A 20,887-nucleotide genomic window follows, 5' to 3' on the forward strand; every position below is an offset into this window, starting at 1 on the left:
CTTAATTTCAAATAGTTAATAGTTTATATAATCCATCTTCTTACACTACTGTGGGGCATGATGATTTCTAACTGTGTAGGAACTGGCTGTCTGGTGAAAGAATAGGTTTGTTACGTATGCATAATGTTTAGAATAAAATAAGTATTTTGGGTGTTTGCTTCCTTTGTTCCTAGTAAATTACAGTAAAGATTTCTACAATTTGCCTAATTCAAGAGTGGTGTTATGCAGGTTCTAAAAGAGAAAATAGCACTTCAGTATTCTGTTACATTTATCATCATTCATTATTTTAAAACAAGTGGATTGTTCAGCATGCAACACTCTGAATACCTGTACTATAGATAATTAAGCATGTTTAACATTTGTATTTACTATTTAGGTGTCATTATGGTTGGCAAGGACAGTTCTGTGATGAGTGTGTTCGCTACCCAGGCTGTGCTCATGGGAGCTGTAAAGACCCATGGCAGTGTAATTGTGAAACCAACTGGGGTGGTCTGCTGTGTAACAAAGGTACTTAACATTTAATTAGTAGGAAAAAATAATAAAATTGATTAACTGATAACTTAACTGTTTTTGCAATGTGCAATTATGTGAGCACATCTGTCACACACCCTTTTTGTGTCAGATAACTGCTTAGCCATTATAAAGATAAATAAATGTAAGGCAAGAGGCTTGAAATGATACGTTTTACCCTCTTATTGATACAGTTGTCTTTTGTCCAGCCTTTCTTCTTCCATGGAAAGCAATAGGATGACAGACTTGCTAATGATTGATTGACTTGAAGTCAAAATGGTTTAAGGGACAGGAGGACATAATGTTGTTCGAGCCAGGAAGGTGTTATATGTTTGCCTGTAATCTCTTGATGGTGATCTAAAACAGTAACTTTGGGATTTGTTACACCTATCAACTGGCATTTTCTTTTCTTCTGTATTCAGATTTAAACTACTGTGGAAATCACCACCCATGCGTGAATGGTGGAACCTGTATGAACACAGAACCAGATGAATATCACTGTGCTTGCCCAGACGGTTACTCTGGAAAGAACTGTGAAATTGGTACTAAGACCTCTGCTTACATCTATTTGACTATGAAACTATGTTAAGCAGTTGTAGACAGAAATGGCAACTGAGTGCTCTTGGTGGTGCCCTGTAGTTTGTTGATTTCCCTGCAATTGACCCATCTAACTCACATATGGAGAGAGGAAGGAATTTTTCTATTTAAAGCTGCCTTCCCTTTCAAAGAAAGACATCACGAGAGGTCCCTTCCAAAACCACAGTTTATCTGCTTCCTGGGAATCAGGAAGATGATTTCTCCACACACTTGTAAATTTAGGTCCTTGAAGGGAAGGGTACAGATGTGCTGCTGCCCAACTTCTTGCTATTTTCCTTCTTAAAGGCCTGATTCAACAATTACTGAGACCTGTCTTTTGTTGACTGCAGTGGAGATAGAATCAGGCCCAATATGTCTCCTTTCTTTTTGTTTTTTGTTCTTATGCTGCCTTCCTCTGCCCTCCTCCACCCCGTATTAAATTGTACCATACTACTTTGGGAAAGGGATCCCGTTGCACCATTTTTTTTAAAAAAAGTACACTCTATCTAAAACTACACCTGTGCATACATGCACATACAACCTAGATCATCTTAAAGATGCTATAGAGTTTTGTGAGTCATTGCTAGCCCTGATCCCTGGAGTAAAGTCTACTTGGACAGATGTTCTCGTTGTGATCAAAAAGGGAGTCAAGAAATTAAAATTTTTAATTTAAAAATGTACTACTAGAAAATCCCAAATTGGCTAGTTATTCCCCCAACCCTCATTTTGAAGAAAAGAAACTGTATTTCTCACAAAGGTATATCACAATTTGGACCCCATTCAGCAGGGTCCAAACTATACTTGAAAACTGTGCTGAAGTTCTGCTATGGAGTGTTGGGACTAAAATGTTAGTTACAAAACTATATCCATGGGACCAACGAAGAAGGATTCTCAAGCATAATTCAGTTTCCACCTTGTTCATCCCTGAATTCAGTCTAGCAGAGGGGGTGGGCCATAATATTTTATGGGGGGGGCCACTACCAAGATTTTGGAACGTGGTCAAGGGCCACATTTTTCCATGATATTAATGGAGGTGGTACAGGGTCTGGGATGGAGATTGAGTGAGTGCAGAAGGGAGCTTGTGGGTAAGAGATTGGGGTGCAGGAGGGTGTGTGAGGTCTAGGAGGGAGTTTGGGTGAAGGAGGCAATTATGACCTAAGGCACGGGATTGAAGTGCAGGAGGGAGGAGCAGGGAGTTGGGTTGTCCTAGGAGGAATTTAATTAAATATGCAAATTGGGTAATCACCTTGCATGTTAAAGTCAAAAAGGGAAACATTCCCTGGTTAAATGGTAAGCCCCGAAATTATCCAGAATCTAACTGGATTTTAAAACAACATGAATACAACAAAAGTAATCCAGTGCATTGCTATCCTGAGTGTCTAGGCAACTCTACTTTATAGGTTCGAAGGCTGGAAGAGAACACTGTGATGGTCTTAGTCTGAACTCCTATATAATCACTGGTCACTCACCACTGAACTATTCCAAAATAATTGCCAAGTAATAGCAGCTGAGGGAAATTACCCTGTAAATGAGGCTTTTCTCACTTGGACTGTTGCTATTCATCTTGGGGAAGTTAGTGTGAGTATCTGTAGAGAGCCACTAGGGCAGTTCACAAGTGAAAAGCAAAAGGCAGAGGCTATGGAGGGAGTGACAGAGAGCAAAACACCTCCAAGTGTTAGGGTTCTGAGACATTAGGTGGTCTACCTTTTGCTTCCTACCAGTTACAGGAGGGGAGAGTATGATATGAAAGAAGGTGCCCCTAGCATGATCCAGGTTTGGTTTCCGAATAGGAATCTAGCACTCTTCCCATCACAGCAGGGAAGGATGGAAAAACCTGAGCTTCCCATCTGTATAGATGTCCTCGCTACTTATGTTGCCTCTGACTAATGAGTTAGTTCTGACTAGAAGGTGTCCAATAAAAAAAAAATCTTGTGCCCTGATCGAGGTGATGGTGTGTAATCATTCTATTCAGGATGACTTTCTTTTCTCTGAAGCTGAGCATGCTTGTGTATCAAATCCTTGTGCTAATGGTGGAAGCTGCCATGAAATTTCATCAGGCTTCAAATGCCAATGTCCTCCAGGGTGGAGCGGACCAACATGTGCTGTTGGTAGGTACAATTCAGTTGATTTTTAACTATGTTGGGTTTGAAAGATTGTTATACACTTGGCTGAAGAAGCTGCTGCATGGCAAAGTGGGTAACCTACTGTGCCAGTTGATTTCTTTTTTTTTAATTAATAGTTGTGTGTTTCAAACTGTATCTTGAATTTCTATGGCATTGTCCTTGAATTACTTAGGAAAACATGAAGACGTTGAAAGAAGCAGATGTTTTCGCAGCATAGGAATAAAACCTAATGGAAGTGTAACTAAGGATGTATTTTCATTAGAGACCCACTTCAGACTTGCCTACAAACTTCATGGGTGTGAGAAAACTACATGGCTTATTAGCATTTATATCAATCAACCCCCCTAGGATAGTCAGTGCTCTTCAACAGGATGTTCAACAGGCTTCTCCAGTAAACATAGCTATGATCGCTTGCAGAGGTGGATTATCTAGTCTGAGAGAAGCTCTTCCACTAGCATAATAGCATCTTCACTAAAGTGCTAGCTTTACTAATGCTGCAGCACTGTACATTTAGGCAACGCTAAAGTCTGTCGTCTTGCTTTATGTAATAGTGTATGTTAGGCCACAAATATCCTTTGCATCTGAATGCATCAATCTTCCTGCATTGTAATAAATGTTATGGAAGTGTTTCTCTTCAAACTACTTAACTCATAACTTATGTGTAAATAATTTGCACTCCATTCTGTGTGGATTGCTAATTAGTGATGATGTAAGTCCATATCCACACAGGAGCACCACATTTATAATCTGCTCTTAAGGTAACACTAGCTATATGAAAGCCGTTTTAGTTGGGACATGCGAAAGTTAACCAATTAGTTGTGGGTAGAGTATATTAGTTCCCCTGTCTAAGGGAATTATTTGGGTTTGTTTCCTGTAACTAACGGCAACCTATGAAGGAGTACCTAAAATCTCTTAATTTTAAGAGAGAGAGTCAATGAATCTTCTTGCTTTATGTGGGCAGAGATCTTCATACAATTTCTGGCATTGTAAATTTATAAACAATGTTGTGTACAGTAGGAGAACTGTGTTTAAAAGGCAGGCTTTTGTCCACGAAGAGATTTTGATTTCTTTGGGACATAGAAAATACAGGAAGTATAATGCCAAAAGCATTATGACATAAAGCATTTTTATTTGCTTTTGGCATTCAACTGTTTATATTTTTCCACTATGTCCCACAGCTCACAAATAGAAAGCCCTGAATTATTTTTTTCATATTTAGCTTAAATAAGAGTGACGGTTGAGATTTTTCTAGACTGTGCAGAGGATTTAGCACATTCTTCACTTAAGATGTGTGGCTAAATACCCTGCTCTCTTTTTTTAAAAATTGCAATTAATATTTAATAAAACTCTTTTAAATAAGCTGCCTTTTCATTTTACAGATATTAATGAATGCGAATCTAACCCTTGTGCTCGTGGAGGGACCTGTGTTGATCGTGTTAATGGCTTTGAGTGTATATGTCCACAACAGTGGATTGGAGCAACTTGCCAGCTTGGTAAGTAATTGCTTTTTATGGCTTTTGAAGATAATTCCATACTTTGCATTTTTTTTAAAGGGTTTTTTTTTTTTTATTTCAGTTCTGTCATATCTCTGAACTTATAAGATACGGGTCATTTATTCTAAGTGTCTTGGTTCTTGCTTAATAGCTTTGAAAGCAAAGCTAGATATGAAAAGCAAACACTAGTACAAGTAAGAATCAAAGCCTAGACCAACCTATAATTGTAACAGATCGTAAAGGATACCTGTTTACTTTACTTTTCTTTATCAAAATGCAATAATGGTGATGGGAGCTCCTTCTTAGTGGTGGCAACAGCTGATTTATAATTAGCATGGCAATGATTTACTTTGGGCAAAGCCTTCTCTGACTTCACTAATTAACACTATCTGAGATTTGTCTAAGGGAAAGGTGTTTCTTTTATTTGCATGTAAAATAATGTAAATAAATTTGCATTGAAAAGCTACAATAGATACTTTTTTTTTTTTTTTTTTTTTTTTTTGTGGTACACAAGTAAAATTCTACCATTTCTTATAACTGATTCTTGAATTGCATGGAGACTTTGCTTTGGTGCAAGGAAGGTCTGTTTCTGGGTTTGTTCTTTATTCTCTTCTTTCTTTTATCTTGTTTCACAGATGCTAATGAGTGTGAGGGAAAACCCTGTCTTAATGCTTACTCTTGCAAAAATCTCATTGGTGGATATTACTGTGACTGCATTCCAGGATGGAAAGGAGTAAATTGTCACATCAGTTAGTATTTCTTCTTCTAGTGTATATATACTGATCCCAAGATAACTTGCTCCTTAAAAAAAAAAAAAAAAAAAAAAAAAAAGAGGCCACATGTAATGGTAGCATAGTTCTAGATAACTGAAGGGAAAAGAACGTACACTGTTTCTGAATGTGTCTGTAGTTTTCCTTTGGCCAAGTACAGTAGGTGTCTATATTGAAGTATATAGGAATGCTTTTTTATCAGAAATGAAGCATTTATTAGATTAAAGCATTTTATTTCAGGTGTGGAATTAAACTGAAAAATTTTACATATCATATGCTGAATGATAATTTAAAATAGTCATTCTGTTGTACCTTAGAATATTGTCAAACAATGACCATAATTTATATACTTTAGCTTATATTTTGAATTAAACTTGAATGAATTTTAAGACAGTCAAAAATCAACCCCCTAAGCATCCTGTCAAAATCCTTGCCTCAAAATAATTAGTACTGTCTTTTATTCTGGAATCTTAGATTGTAAGACTTCTGCTTAATGTCTTGTATATGTTTTCCATAGATATTAATGACTGTAAAGGGCAATGTGAAAATGGCGGTACTTGTAAGGTAATCTTTTTTGTAAAATATATCAATCAGATTAATTTTTGCAGTGGAAACAGTTCTCATCTTTAAAATCTTAAAGCAGAACTTGTACTAATTCAGTGCTTGTATGTAATGTGTGTCTCTGGGTAAGTTAAATAAGGTGAAGTGGAAGGAGACACAAACTTCTTGTGTATTGCTTAATTTATGAGTTTGATTTATTTCATTTAATGAAGCCAAAATCTGTCTGGCTGTTTGAGATTTCTGCATAATGTATTTACAATCTTGAAAGTCTGAGTATACCTTACTTTACATTAAATATTTCTTTTATCTTGCTCTTTTCTCCTCCTATGTAGGATGAAGTGAATGGTTACTATTGCTTATGCCCGCGTGGTTATCTAGGAAAAAATTGTGAGCTAGAAATAAATGAATGTGCAAGCAATCCATGTCAAAATGGAGGACGCTGTGAGGACCTGGTCAATGGATTCCATTGTCTGTGTCAGCAGGGCTTTGCGGGAGCTTTCTGTGAGGTGAGAGAGATGTTGAAATTGCTGTAATAGCTTTGATGGATTGAGTTCTGGAAAGAAACGCATCTCAGGTTTAAACTAGAGCAACCCAAGGCCAGAGCATTACAGATTAATTCAGCTGTTACCGGACACCCTGTGTGAATAAGCAAATTGTATAGTGGTTGTAACTTTTAATGCTACAGCCTAATGTAGGTTTCAAAGCCTTGGATGGGATGATTTAGTTGTGGTCGGTCTTGCTTTTGGGTACGGGGTTGGACTCTGACCTCCTGAGGTCTCTTCCAACCCTATGAGTCTGTGTTTCTATAAATGTATGTCTAAAATTTTTGCTCTGATTTTTTTAAACTGCTTTTTTGATATATTAAAACATATATGTATTTTGGCCTGATCCTGAAAACACTTAAGTCTAGTCTTAAACTTACTTTTTAGTAATCCTTTGGGCTTCACTGGATTTTTACCCACATGCTTACCATTAAGCACATAGTGTTGCATAGACTCATAGAAATGTAAGGCTGAAAGGGACCTTGAGAATCCATCAAGTCCAGATCTCTGTGCTGTGACAGGACCAAGTAAACCCCTAGACCATCTCTGACAAGTGTTTGTCTAGCATGTTAAAAAAAACAAACAACGTGAAGGTTCCACAGCATTCTAGAACTTAACTATCCTTATAGTTAGTTCTTTTTTTCTACTACCTAATCTAAACCTCCCCTTCCGCAGAGTAATCCCCCTACTTTGTCTTACCTGTAGTAGACGTAGAGAATAATTGATCACATCCTCTATATAATAACATATTTGAAAACTGTTATCAGGTCCCCACCTGAGGTTGTTGGGGTTTTTTTTGTGGTTTGGTTTTTTTTTTTCAAAACTAAACATGCTCACTTCTTAAAAAAACCTTTTTTTCCCATAGGCTAGGTTTTCTAAGCCTTTTATCACTTTTGTTACTCTCCTCTGAACTCTAATTTATCCATATCTTTCCTAAGATGTGGCAGCCAGAATTGAACCCAGTACTCCAGCTGAGGCATTACCAGCCCTGAGTAGAGTGCAAAGTCAGGATCTTAAAGCTGATATCTCACTAAAAATGTGTGGAGGTGTTGCTTGCAGCACAGTTCAGAATTGTATACTAAAGCATTAATAAGAATTAAGAGCTCATGATGCTGTTTGTTTTTGTGGGGAGGGCACTCAATCTTTTCTAAACAAAACCTAGAATTAATTCCTCTTAGCTTCCAGCATCTAGCTTTATATTCAGTCGTGTGCATTTCCGAGCATTCACTCAAACAGTGTAACTGTGTCACAGCAACATCCACTAGTGAGGGTAGGCTAGAATATAGGGATGAGGTTGTGCCAAGCCTCTCTGTTCTGCAATATTATATTAATTTAAGAAGTAATTTCTCTAATCTTAATGTCTACTTTAAAATAATAATACCCTGTTTTTTTAAAAATTTAAAAAGTGAGTTACCAGGAGAAATCATGGACCAGTTGTTAAACTGATCCATTAACTCCCCACTCACATGTTCTTTCTACATGGGTCTAATCATTTGAATGCTCTTCTTTTAGATGGTTTCTTGTACAATGTATAAGTTTATCAAACCTGATGAATAGGAGTTGGCTGACTGCCATAAGTATTTCAGGAAATCTCTACTGCTGATTCCAGAGGCTAAAGTAGCAGCTACTGAACTTGACTTGAGAAAGGGAAATTTACACTAATGGAAGGAAACAAATGGGAACTTCTGATAGAACAAGATCTGAGAATATCTTTCTCGGAATCTAAATGCTTTTTGTAATCTGCATAAAATGCTCTTAAATAGAGTGAAATAACTTGCTGAAAACACTCTAATTCATTTTCAGATACTGCAGTGCATTGAACCACGTCAATGATATTTGAGTGTTGAAGTGTTGTTTACCTTTTTTGCCCATTTTGGCTAAGTTCCCCCTCCCCCCCGAGTGTCTTTTTAAAGCTGTCAGAATTACAAGCACATATAGTACTCCTAAAGTAAAACAGGACCTTGAGAATAGCTGTTGATAGGAAGGGTTCCATGATACAAGATGCTTTTGCTGGCCAGTAAGGGCATGAGAAGTCATTTCCTTAAAGGGGTATATTTCTGTAAAGGTTTACATGCTATACGTTTTTTGGTCTAATTTGGCATTTTCATCCTAATACTTGTAACAGACAGGATATAAGATCTTTTAAACCACCTTTTTAAATATCCATATACATGGAGTTAGTAAGGAAAAGCCTGTTTGCAACTAGTGGAGGAGGTAGCAGAATTAAACAGCTGTATGAACTTTTAATGCTCTGGAAGTATTGTGCCAAAGAGTTGCAACCATGAGTAGATTGTATGAAAACTATACAGAAGCAGCAGGATCCAGTTCACAGTGTGGTATAGAGTGAGAGAGCATACACAGAGAAATAGTAACGGATAGAGGTCAAAATACAACCTTGTTTTAGTTTTAAATTTTGTGTATTAGTTATAGGGATGTGAAAGCTTAACCAGTAAGCATCCCCCTTAATCGAAGATATTTGCCAGTTCCAGTTCACCGTGGGAGCTGGAGCATCCTCTGCTTGCGATATGCCTGGGCCCTCCTGCCTCCCCTTAAATCAGTTAAACATCATGTTTAACTGGTTAACCAATTAAATGGGATTTTACATCCCTAATTAGTTATGCTGACTAAACTATTACAAATGAGTCCTTAGAAGATTCAAAGTGATCCTTTATAGTAGTAACAGAACTATTTTGTAGTAGACTTGTCTATTCTACAGGATGTAAATTGCTTTAGTCAATTTATAAACATTGTGTTTAATATTAATTTCCTGATAAAATAACTTCCTCGCTATCTATAACATTGATAATGTTGCCTACTGGGCAGCATTACTATGGGAAATAATTGCCAATAGCTGATTGTCTTTATTACAGATGGATATTGATTTCTGTGAACCTAGCCCTTGTCAGAATGGGGCTAAATGCTATGATCTAGGAGGAGACTATTACTGTGCCTGCTCTGATGACTACGATGGAAAGAATTGTTCTCATCTCAAGGACCACTGCAAGAACAGTTCTTGCAAAGGTATGTGCTGTCCTCCAGGAATTCATTACTTGGGCAGTCACCTAGAACACAATGGGAGAAAAATGCATAAGATTATAGGGTGGCTGGGAGTAAGGTGTCTAACTATAGGACTTCAGTAAGACAATGTATGAAATGTAGCTGTAGCAGTATCAGTCCCAGGTAATTAAAACAAGATTGGTGAGAATATATTTTTAATCAACTTCTGTTGGTTAAAAGGCAAGCTTCCAAGCCACACAGAGCCTAAGAAGAGCTAGATGTGGCTCATAAGCTTGTCTTATCACCAGCAGAAGTTAGACCACGTCAAAGTACGTGATGACTTGTAATCTTGTGTATTACTTGCAGAGTGATGCAAGTTAACTTTCAGGTAATATTATAATAATCTTACAATATGCATAAAATGTCTTCCAATAAGAAATGAACAATGTTTTTACTATTCTAAGATTTAAAATCCACAGTTCTTGATTGACACAGTCCTGTCTATATATAACTAATGGTGTTAAGTGTGTCTTTTACCTTTTTTTAATCTTAGTAATAGACAGCTGTACAATAGAAGTATTCACAAATACTACACAGGAAGGTATCCGTTTCATTTCATCTAATGTTTGTGGGCCTCATGGACGGTGCATTAGTCAGCCAGGAGGAAACTTTACTTGTGCCTGTGAGAGGGGTTTTACTGGAACATACTGTCATGAAAGTAAGTGGAAGTCTGTCTTCTCTCTCTTCTCTCCCCCTCCCCCCCCCCCCCCAAAGTTTGAAACAGATTTTTCCAGACATTAAAGGAACACTGCTTTGCTTTGAAATTTTCTTTAAAAAATGTAAAATTGATGTTATGCTGAGTGCTTTGCTTCTAAAGCATGGTTTAAACCAACACGTTCTTTATTATAATGACTTTCAGTTATTACTACAATTTTTAGTTTTCTCTGTACAGCAAGTTTGTGGCTTTAATCCAGGTCTTTGGGAACGGGTATCTTCATTATAGCTGGCACAGTCATGGGCAATCCCTCCACAAGAAGCTATGGATTCGTTAGACATAGAGTTTGAACTTTTTTGGAGCAGGTTTTGAGGCATATTGGTGAGGAAAAGTGTAAGTCTGCCGTGCACTGTTAATATTTTTGGTACAGTGACTTAGAGCAGTGTTTCTCAACCAGTGGTACGAGTATCCTTAGGGGTACTCAAGAGAAGTCTGGGGTCAGCACAACTGAAATTTGGGGTGTCTCTAGACTACATGGCTCTGTCGATGGAGCTATGTAGTGTAGACACACCCTTGGAGAAAACTGAATTTTTGTATTAAGTTTTATAGCGCTTTATTATTTTTGTACCTTTTACACCCAAAAATTTCATCGCCCACCTGACTATGATTAAGTTGTTTAAACAAATATGTAGCAGTGGTAGAAAAAATTGTCCCTCTGAAAACTAGGTACTGAGGGTACTTGTATATAATTTTTTAGGAAAAAGGGGAACTTTATTTAAAAAAAAAAAAAGTTGAGAAACATGGACTTAGAGTATTTGCCAGATGTATGGAAATTCCCAGTTTCAACTGTGAGACTGTCACTAGAACCATTGACAGTTTTTGAAAAGTTGTGTAGAGCCATTGTGTCCATACGCCAAATCATGGCACCTGCCCAAGCACCATGTTTTTGGGGGCCTTGCTGGCAGCCATCCCTACCTTCCTATGGACAGGAAGGACCCCTGAGGGATTTTAGGGAGTCTGGTGCAGTAGCAGCACCATGAGGGCTGTGGGAGCCAGAGTAGCCAGGTAGACTGCTCTGTTCCACAATGCCGTCCTCCCACTCCTCTGCAGTGATGGCAGTAGGGCAGACGGAGCTCTTTAAAATGTTTAACACAAATCTGAAACTGTCTTCTGCATTAATGCATGGATAAAATAGTCCCATTTATAACACTGTGACTTTCTCTTTAGATATCAATGACTGCCTTGGAAAACCTTGCAAGAATGGTGGAACTTGCATTGACGAAGTAGATTCGTTTAGGTGTTTCTGCCTGAGTGGCTGGGAAGGAGAGTTGTGTGACACAAGTGGGTACAACTAAAAATTTCTAGCTTTGATAAAGCATTTTTAGTCTATGGCTAACCATGTTGGCGTTGACTTTCTCTGACCATTCTTTAGAACTAGAGCATTTCCTATTCCACTTGTCAAATGACTGCTTAGAGTACTTAAGAAGGCAACTTCTAAGGGGATGTGTTTAAATATGAATTTAACCTGATTTTGCAATAATGTGCTCTTTGAGAGAAGCTTTCAGTAATTATCACTTCATGCTGTTAACTAACACTTTGTAAATAGTTGCAGGAAACCATATGCTGGTTCTTAAGACGTTCTTTCAACACGTTTGTTGCTATATCAAAAGCAATCTGATAGTCAGGTGTACTAAAATCCAAACAAACCTGCATACAAATCAGTCTTTTTGTGTGGTTTTTATGGAAATCTAGATTAATGCCATGATTTGCACCATAACTAAATCTTAAGTGCTAGACTTTAGAAGAATGTAATAGCTCTGCATTGCAGAGCTGCTAATGCTTTCTATGCTTTCTTTACTTAAACTCTCACCTAGGATTATAAATACTTCTGTTACCACCAGAAGACCTATTAGAGTGTAAAACCAAAACGCTAACCACATACTGTCTAGGCTAGTTATTTGTGATTGAGTTACTGGAGTATCAAGGATAACTGCCCCAGAGCACAGTTGTTGTTGGTTTTTTTTTTTTCCCCCATGGAATTTTGCCAGAGGAATGCCATCCACATCACTAATGAGAACCCACTGAGTCATCTAATGCTGGGAATTAAGTTATATATGCTTTTTTTATACTATGGTTCAATTTTTTCTAATAATAATTTGAGGTAATTGAGTTTGAAAGGAAAGAACTGAAATATAACTCAGACTTTTAGAATATATTCTCAATTGCTGTCAAGTTATATCCTATCTCAATTCTTTTCCCAAGAGGGAAAAACTTCTCGTCTTTGAGGCCTATCACATGGGCTGGTGAATGCAAAGAGAGTAATATTTGTCTCTGCACTTAGCTAGATTACTGCAAAGAGAAAATGAAGGTTCTACAGAAAGTGGAATTTTGGTAGATTAGTAGATATCTCTTTCCTCTGAATTAGAAAACATCTCTAAATCCTGAATTTAGGGACTTACGAAGGTATTACAGTTGCCATCTTTGATGAGAGATGTGAAACAAGGGTTTTTTACCCCTTTGGTCCTTTCACAAGAGATGTTACTGTAGAGTCTGGGCCAAATTCCATCTTGATGATTGTTCTGTCTACAAAAAAATTGCCCCCATTACCTGAAATAAGCATTCTTCTCTTCCTGTTCAAAAACTCCCAAGTAATATTGATGGTATCAGTTGATGACTGGCTTTATATCTCATTCAAAAAGTTAATCAGAGTATCTAAATATTTAAATTAACAAATACTGAGTACCACTTAGAGGTGGTCTCTTTACATATGGTTTGAGGCCCATTGGTAAGGTACTATAGGGTTGATCCAGAGCTTTGTGATGTCTGGTGGAATCTTTCCATTAATTTCAGTGGGCTTTGTATCCAGTCCTGTGTGAGGAAGTTGCTTTAATGGTGCCCAGTACCTGTTCTGTGGGCAGTAAAAGCTCAGTCTCCAGATCTGTCCGTATAATACATTTCCCAAAAATTGTTTTGAATCTGAAATTTTTAAAGGAATATTTAAACATCTAAGACTAAATATGGAAAGCCATGGATTATAAATGCTTGCTTCTCAGGTCATCTTTTTGCCACTGTGCTAAAATATGATGCTTTCTTTGCTGTTCTGACCAGTTCTTGTATTTTTCTGGTGAAAATTTCTTTTTATAAAAAGACAATTTACCTGACTTTAAAAAAGAAAAAAGAAATTCCATCTATCCTAGTCTACTGCATTTTAAGTATTTGACTTTTTTAATAGATTTTAACGACTGTTCCCCTAATCCGTGTCACAATGGAGGCCGATGTATTGATTTGGTGAACGACTTCTATTGTGAATGCAAAAATGGTTGGAAAGGCAAAACTTGCCATTCACGTAAGTGTTCTTTGTTCATATTCGGCTCTTATGCACATACTTGTATTCCTTCACTCTGTAATTTAATTGGAGGAGGTGACACATCCCGTTTCTTAATACTATTACTATGAATATAAAGTCTGTTCTAAAAATTAGAAATCAATCTACATCCAAACATTCTGCAGCGTCTGTCATGGAAAATGTTAATATCTTTGGTTAACTTCCATTCACTCTTGATGTACTGCTTAGTTCTTGATTTGCTGTCCTCCCAGGTGAATATCAGTGTGATGCCAATACTTGTAGCAATGGAGGAACATGTTATGATGATGGAGACACTTTCAGATGTTCTTGTCCTCCAGAATGGAAAGGAAGCACTTGCAACATTGGTAAACTTAACTTTACTCACTGATGTGTGGTAGTCAAGAATGGGCTGAGGCAGAGAGGATTCTGGTATCCGGGGGGAGGGGCTAGTTCAAGTCTAATCCAGTTTGCCAGTGATCATAAATGTTTTAATACCTTTCATGTAGGCTCTGAACAGGAATGTTATTTCTATCCAGCACTCAGTAGAATGTTCATATAATAAAAATATGTATTACAATTAGGACAGTAACTTCTACCTCGTAAGACTTCCAGGAAAAGATACCCCTGGTAAAAGTTCCTAGGGAGCAATGTGGAGAAGCGTGCATTGCTGTGTGGAGTTGGGGGTTTGGTTTGGTTTTGGTACCCATATGTGAACAAATGAAAGATATCAGTCTTGCTAACTGAAGAACTGTTTTTCTGAGTACTAAACTTCCACAAGGAATGTGAGATCAAAAAAAAGCACAGTTTTACTCATTCCATTTGGCTCTGATGTTCCAATTTTAAATCATAATTTTCGTTCATATCTACCACACGATGTGTCCTTAGATGTTGCCACAGGAAGAGCATGAGACCAAGAAACTAGCAAGACTTGTAGATGGGATACCTCAATGGATAAGAAAATATCCGGAGTTTAGTCATAATCATTTTTGAAAGGTTTATTCAACCTCATGCCTAAGGCAATTTCTGACTAATAGGGATCAGGATCAGACCTAAAATGGGAATATAATCTGTATCTACCTGTCTCTTGATTCCTAAACTTTCCCCTGCATTGTCTGGTACTGGCCACTCACCAGATGGACCCTGAGTCTGACACCATTTGGCAATTCCTGTGAACCAACCAATACAGGGATCTAAGTTTAAAATCTAGATTTTTTTTTAAATTGTTCTTTATGTAATTGTTTTGTTTGTTTAAATCCAAGCTAAAAACAGCAGCTGTATTCCTAACCCTTGCATGAATGGGGGAACATGTGTTGGCAGTGGCGATTCTTTTTCTTGCATCTGTAAAGAAGGATGGGAAGGACGTACATGCACACAGAGTAAGACTTCACTTTTTTTCTTGTAAGATGTTAGGAATGTTTGGTACAAAGCTGTTAAAAACCTGCTTTAGTTTAGTTAATGTTCATGTGCCTACGTGTATGAATCATTCAGGGTGGGAGGTAGCTAGAGGGGACAGACTTATTTAATGAACTGAGAGCTTGTTTGTTTTGCACCTAATTTTTTGCCAACATAAACGTTTAATTTCCTATGGACAAATGATCTTGCAAAGTTTATTTCCAAAATTTTACAAAGACTTTTTTTTCCTCTGAACATTTGTCTATAAAATTAGTAGCAGGTGGAAAAGGAGACTGAACTATATATTCTGTTAAGCCAAACATTTTAGCATTTATTTTTCTTCATTTCACTATTGTAGGGACACGCCAGCATGATGTGTTTAGGTGTGGCAAAGCTTGTGTTTCTGCTGCTTCAAGGCATAACTTGAAGAAAACATTGCATCTGAACTAATTTTCACCTTAAATCAACTCTGAAATTATACCTTCATTAGATTGTTCAAAGTTGATTATACTGGTGTATTGTATTCTGAATTTGCTTATAGGAGCAAGGCTTTGTAAAACAAAATGTAAAAAATCTGACTAAATTGCATACATCCATGTGAAAGGTCAAATGAATAGTACTCCTTTGAAGGAACTGTTTGTAGAGGCTGGTTTAATTAGCAATAGACAATACCATTGCAATTGTTCATATAGTCTAGTCTTGGTGTCTGAGGTTTTTTTAGTTGCTAAACCACAGCACTTTAATCTCTGAAGTTGTTGTGATCTATCCAACTGAGACAAGAGTTCAAAGGTCACTGAATTAAATGGGCCAGATACAGTCTTTAGCATTTGTCACTTACATTGAATGTAAAAGCAAGTATTAAACCATTTTACTGTTGTCTTTATGTAGTGTTTTCATACCACATTACAATTTCTTTATTACTATGCTTTTTTCATTTAAGTTTTTAGTTTTATTATAGATTTAGTTTTGCAGATTAAAATAGATGTACCATTCATATACTTTTTTTTTTTTTAAATAGATACCAATGACTGCAACCCCCATCCATGGTAAGTATTAAAAATATACTTCTATTAATTTTTTCCCTGCACTTAAGCATATTTTGATATGTTACTCTTAAAAAATATTCATACTTCAATAATTCAGAAGTGCTCTGTAATCATTAGACGTGGACTTAGTTTCAGCAAGAATTGTCTCTTTATAACAAAATGTTTGTTTATTCGTTTGTTTGCTTCCTTTTTGTTTTTGCTTTCTGCCAACCATAGAGCAATTCAGAGTTCATTAGTGATAGTATTTATAAGAATTAATTTCAAAGTCTTGTTGCCTATTCATGCCAGAAGTACTTTTGAAATCTCAGTCAAAAAATGAAATGCTAAATAGTATTTTATCTAGTGAATCTCAATTAAGATCAAAATTAAAATATTTGCTATCGGATTTGATTGAAGACTTCCCAATAGAAGAATATTAGCCTATCAAAAATTTTAGTTCATATTTATTGAAAATTATTTTGCTTAACTTTAAAACAAAATTTAAGATCAGATATTGATTCTGAATCTTCTAAAATGGCTAATGAAATCTGATAAGTAGCTGTATATACATACATATAAATCTCTTCTTACATTGAAAGTTCAGATTATTTTGTCCATTATCTAACATTTTTCAACTAACAATGGTACTCTAATAATTTTCTGAGGGGTTTTTATGTAAATTCTAAATATCCAGTAAATCTTGCAAGTTCTCATTTTCTGATCCAAACCCTGAATTTTGTACATTTCCAAACAGTATAGGGAGGAAACCTCCAATTTCTGTTTTACATCTTGTGCACGGCTATTGCATTTTTTTGTTATGCTGCGTTCATATCTTTACAAATGTTCCTAATTATACCTTTTCCCACAGTTTCTATAATGTTATTGTTTTATCAGATGATTTATCAAGTAATATAATTTATCTAATGATATCCCAGATAACCTTTCTCTGATAGTGGGAACAGATCATTCCTTTAAATGACAGCAGAAGGTTTAATTAACAAAGGCTTAATTAGAGAGACAAAACAATGCATATAGCTTATTAAATAGACTTGTATTATGAATTAGCAAGGATTTTTTTTAATTCTGTATTGTTGAACAGTGAGAAAATACCATGAATAGAGACAATAGAAATTTGCATTTGAACAGGCTTGTTATGTGAAAGAACTAGGGTTTTTGCTTATCTTTGAGCCTGTGAATCTACCCTGAGAGCAGTCTTTGTAATGATAGGTTTATTATTTTTACAGTTACAATGGAGGCATCTGTGTAGATGGTGTGAATTGGTTTCGATGTGAATGTGCTCCGGGGTTTGCTGGTCCAGACTGCAGAATTAGTAAGTACCTGTGTGGCTGAAGGACTGAGAGGTCATGCCATCACAGCCCAAAATCTTTGTTATCTTGACCCTTTGACATTTCATGCATTAAGCTTAGGTCAGCAGTACCCCAAATAATGAAGCAGAAGGTAACTGAATTATTCATAGACACTGATCCTCACCTTGTAAATAATAGGCTCTTTTGTCTGATGCAGAATCCCTTTATTCATTTGATAAATGCCACTAAAATGACTTGGCTTCAATTGTACTCAAAAGATCTGTTGCTAGATTTTATGTAGGTGTTTTGGTCTTTTCCTTTTTGTCTGTGCGTCTGTTTCCTGCCATTCTCTTTGTAGTGAAAGTGAGCAGCTTTTTGTATTTTTATGCTTTAAACCATAATGAATGACTTCTTAGCAGAAATAACTTTTGCATTTCTGCCTCTGGTTTTTTTTTGCTGCTGACATAATGAGTTAGATATTACATAACTAACCAAAATGAAAAGATTGGGGTAGACTATAGTAACAAGCTTGCAAATCTGATGCATTTCATGTGTAATCGTCCTTAGGATAAGGAGTTTAGTGCTATCCTTCAATATTGACCATGAGAAATGCAAAAACTAACTGCTTCATGTGGGAAATTGAAACACAGAATGACTATTAACCTTACACTGAAACATGAACTTTGTAGTTAATTGAAAAAAAATCTTTAATACTCTGTAAACCATACTGATAGTTTGGCTCTTTGTCCCCTTTATTGGCAAGACCACATATAGCTTGCTTCAGTGCCTATACACCTGTCCTGCCAATAGAGATTCATGCCTTTAGGCACAGAGTTCCTGGGTTTTACTCTCTGCAGATTTCTCAAAGGCAATAATAGGCTCACTACTTGATGTCTTGGCAACTGTCATGCCACTTCTAACTATGGTTAGATTTTCTGCAGATATTGAACCTGGGACTTTTATACAGGGGCAGGTCCATTAGCTCAAAGGCTGCTTCAGACTCTTGGGGCCCAGCCATAGGGTGAGGGATAAAGCTATACCCTGATCTTTTTTTAGGATGACAGTAGTGGTATTATGACAGTAAACGTTGATCAATATGTATCCGGTGATTTGACAGCCTTAACTAGCACTCTTTTGAAAGGAACAAAGAGTGGTGACATGTTCTTCTTGCTAGGTCGAGGTACTGTTTTATTCTCATAATAAAATGTAGGATTTTGCTAAGAATCTAGCACAGAATGGTTAGTAGTAAGCACAGACTATAAGAGCTACTGGTACTTCTGTAGTCACTTGGCATTTTCCATTAGCTGTGCTGATAACTGTCATGTTGCTGTTCCATACCACTTTCACTTCCCATTACAAACCACAACTTAAAAACCACACTCGCTTTTGTATAATGATGGTGAATCCTGGGGAAAAATTTCAATTTATAAGTGTAAAATAATGTTTGAAACATTTGACTTGGAAAATGCTGTGAAGGGAGTTATGGTTGGATTCGGGGCAAGTCTGCACTACAGTGTACGTGGATACAGCTGTGCTGCTCCAGTGCACAGTCTGTTCCAACAGGAGACCACTTTACTGTTAGTATAATTACTCTACTGCAGTGAGAACCGTAAGCGTCATTTTTTAGGTGCTTTTTCACACCCCGAGTAACACAAGTTATATCAACTTGACTGGTGGTGTAGATCACCCTTAGTGTTCAGGGTTTGAAACTTAAGCTTTCTCTGTGCATCTACAAATGCATTTGATTCCTTATCCCTTTTTTAAAGGGATGTCCTTTTTATGGCCAAGCATGAGTTTCTTTTTAAAACATTCTTGCTCTGATTGCAGGAAAGATTCTAAACTCTTTTCAAAGTGAGGTATTTAGCTCAATTTTTTGTTATACTCTTAATTCTTTCTGTTTTCCGCTCCTACTATCAAATTATACTGGTGTATGGATAAGAGATTAGACTCGTAAACAATACTTTTCATCATTTACGATGAGCCAAATTATACTAACAAAGTCCATTTGTTTTAACACAATCAAGCCAATTTACTGCTTAGTGCTTGAATTCAGATGTCTGCATTAACAGACATGCATTTTGAGAAGGCTCGTACTGCTGAGACTAAGCAGCTGTTGCATGTAGCACAAAAGTCAAATGATCTCTTAAACAGACACATAGCAAAACATCCCTTACAAGTGAAGATGGCAGATCTTGCCCTATTTGTTTGCTTGTAATTAGACATTTAATCTAATTGGCTGATTCTTTGCCACTGACTATTTTGCTTTTTTTTCCTTTAGACATTGATGAATGCCAGTCCTCCCCTTGTGCATATGGTGCCACTTGTATAGATGAAATAAATGGATACAGGTGTACCTGTCCTCCTGGAAGAATAGGTCCTAGATGCCAAGAAGGTAACTTTTTAAAAACTATTTGAAGATTAGCTGTGGAACCAAATAAGTGTTTCATAACTAATATAGATCTTGTGTAAGGCTGTTTCTTGTTTTGGATAAAGTAGAATTTATAATTTGGTTTAGTTCTGTGTTTTTCAGTTGTGACACTTTACAAAACTAACTGTACTTAATTTTGTTTTTAAAAGTGATTGGCTTTGGAAAATCTTGCTGGCTTAAAGGAATGTCATTTCCCCATGGCAGCAGATGGGATCAAGAATGCAACAACTGCCACTGTTTGGATGGACATATTGACTGCACCAAAGTAATGATTTGACCTATAAATAGTCTTCTGAAATGCTTTTCTTCTAGCTGTACTTCTGTACCTGGATTTCTTAATGTGCAAGTTGTTAGTATTCAGACTACTTCTTTCTGTTTTCTTGCCCTCATGTACATCAATCCTTCTCTACATACATCTTGTGTATTATGTGGATAATGGTAGATGCATGATAAATTCATTTTGAATGCATCATCTGCCCATTATTCTCCACTTCAGAATGTTACATATAGCAATCTTCAGAGCTTTTTTCAAAGAACTGTCAGTAGAATGCAGTGCTTGTGTTCAGGACTGTACAGTTGGATTTGTGTACTAACATAACCAGGCTTTTCAGATGAACTATGAAAAAAGTACTAAGCTCACTGCTTGTGAGACCTATATAATTCAGAGGAGTATCAATAATATCAGTAATACTATACTACAGTATAGTCTCCTTCAAAACTTAGAAAACCATCTTAAGTTGTTTTCCCTTCTAAGATTTCTAACCACTTCGGTCCAGCAGTAAATCTAGCTGCCTTCATATTCTTTGTCTAGCTGCACGTGTCTCGAGGGCAAAGAAATTATACATACATTTTTAAACTGAAGATAGACTTGATCATAGTAAATGTGGGTATGTCTACACTACAAAGCTAATTCGAACTAACAGACGTTAGTTCGAATTAACTTTGATAGGCGCTACACAGGCAAACCACTAGTTCAAACTTTATTCGAACTAGCGGTACGCTTAATTCGAACTAGGTAAACCTCATTCTACGAGGACTAACGCCTAGTTCGAATTAAGGGCTGTGTAGCCACTTAATTCGAACTAGTGGGAGGCTAGCCCTC

The 20,887-nt window shown here is 36.7% G+C and overlaps 1 protein-coding gene across 2 annotated transcripts in view; it reads left to right on the forward strand.

Moving 5' to 3' along the window:
* Positions 1-20,887, forward strand: part of JAG2 (jagged canonical Notch ligand 2) — a 108,984-nt gene that overhangs the window by 78,653 nt on the left and 9,444 nt on the right. The window contains exons 6-22 of one of the 2 annotated variants that reach the window (XM_006112740.4): positions 377-507; positions 933-1,052; positions 3,081-3,194; positions 4,589-4,702; positions 5,338-5,451; positions 5,990-6,036; positions 6,366-6,539; positions 9,446-9,596; positions 10,126-10,290; positions 11,515-11,628; positions 13,520-13,633; positions 13,885-13,998; positions 14,893-15,009; positions 16,044-16,071; positions 17,295-17,380; positions 19,636-19,749; positions 19,935-20,050. In XM_006112740.4, coding sequence (XP_006112802.2) covers positions 377-507; positions 933-1,052; positions 3,081-3,194; positions 4,589-4,702; positions 5,338-5,451; positions 5,990-6,036; positions 6,366-6,539; positions 9,446-9,596; positions 10,126-10,290; positions 11,515-11,628; positions 13,520-13,633; positions 13,885-13,998; positions 14,893-15,009; positions 16,044-16,071; positions 17,295-17,380; positions 19,636-19,749; positions 19,935-20,050 — 1,933 coding nt within the window. The remainder of the gene's footprint in view (positions 1-376; positions 508-932; positions 1,053-3,080; positions 3,195-4,588; positions 4,703-5,337; positions 5,452-5,989; positions 6,037-6,365; positions 6,540-9,445; positions 9,597-10,125; positions 10,291-11,514; positions 11,629-13,519; positions 13,634-13,884; positions 13,999-14,892; positions 15,010-16,043; positions 16,072-17,294; positions 17,381-19,635; positions 19,750-19,934; positions 20,051-20,887) is intronic. The other variant, XM_006112741.4, reaches the window with a different exon arrangement.

The sequence above is a fragment of the Pelodiscus sinensis genome, chromosome 4 (genome assembly GCF_049634645.1).
Source record: "Pelodiscus sinensis isolate JC-2024 chromosome 4, ASM4963464v1, whole genome shotgun sequence".
In the NCBI taxonomy this organism is placed as follows: domain Eukaryota; kingdom Metazoa; phylum Chordata; order Testudines; family Trionychidae; genus Pelodiscus; species Pelodiscus sinensis.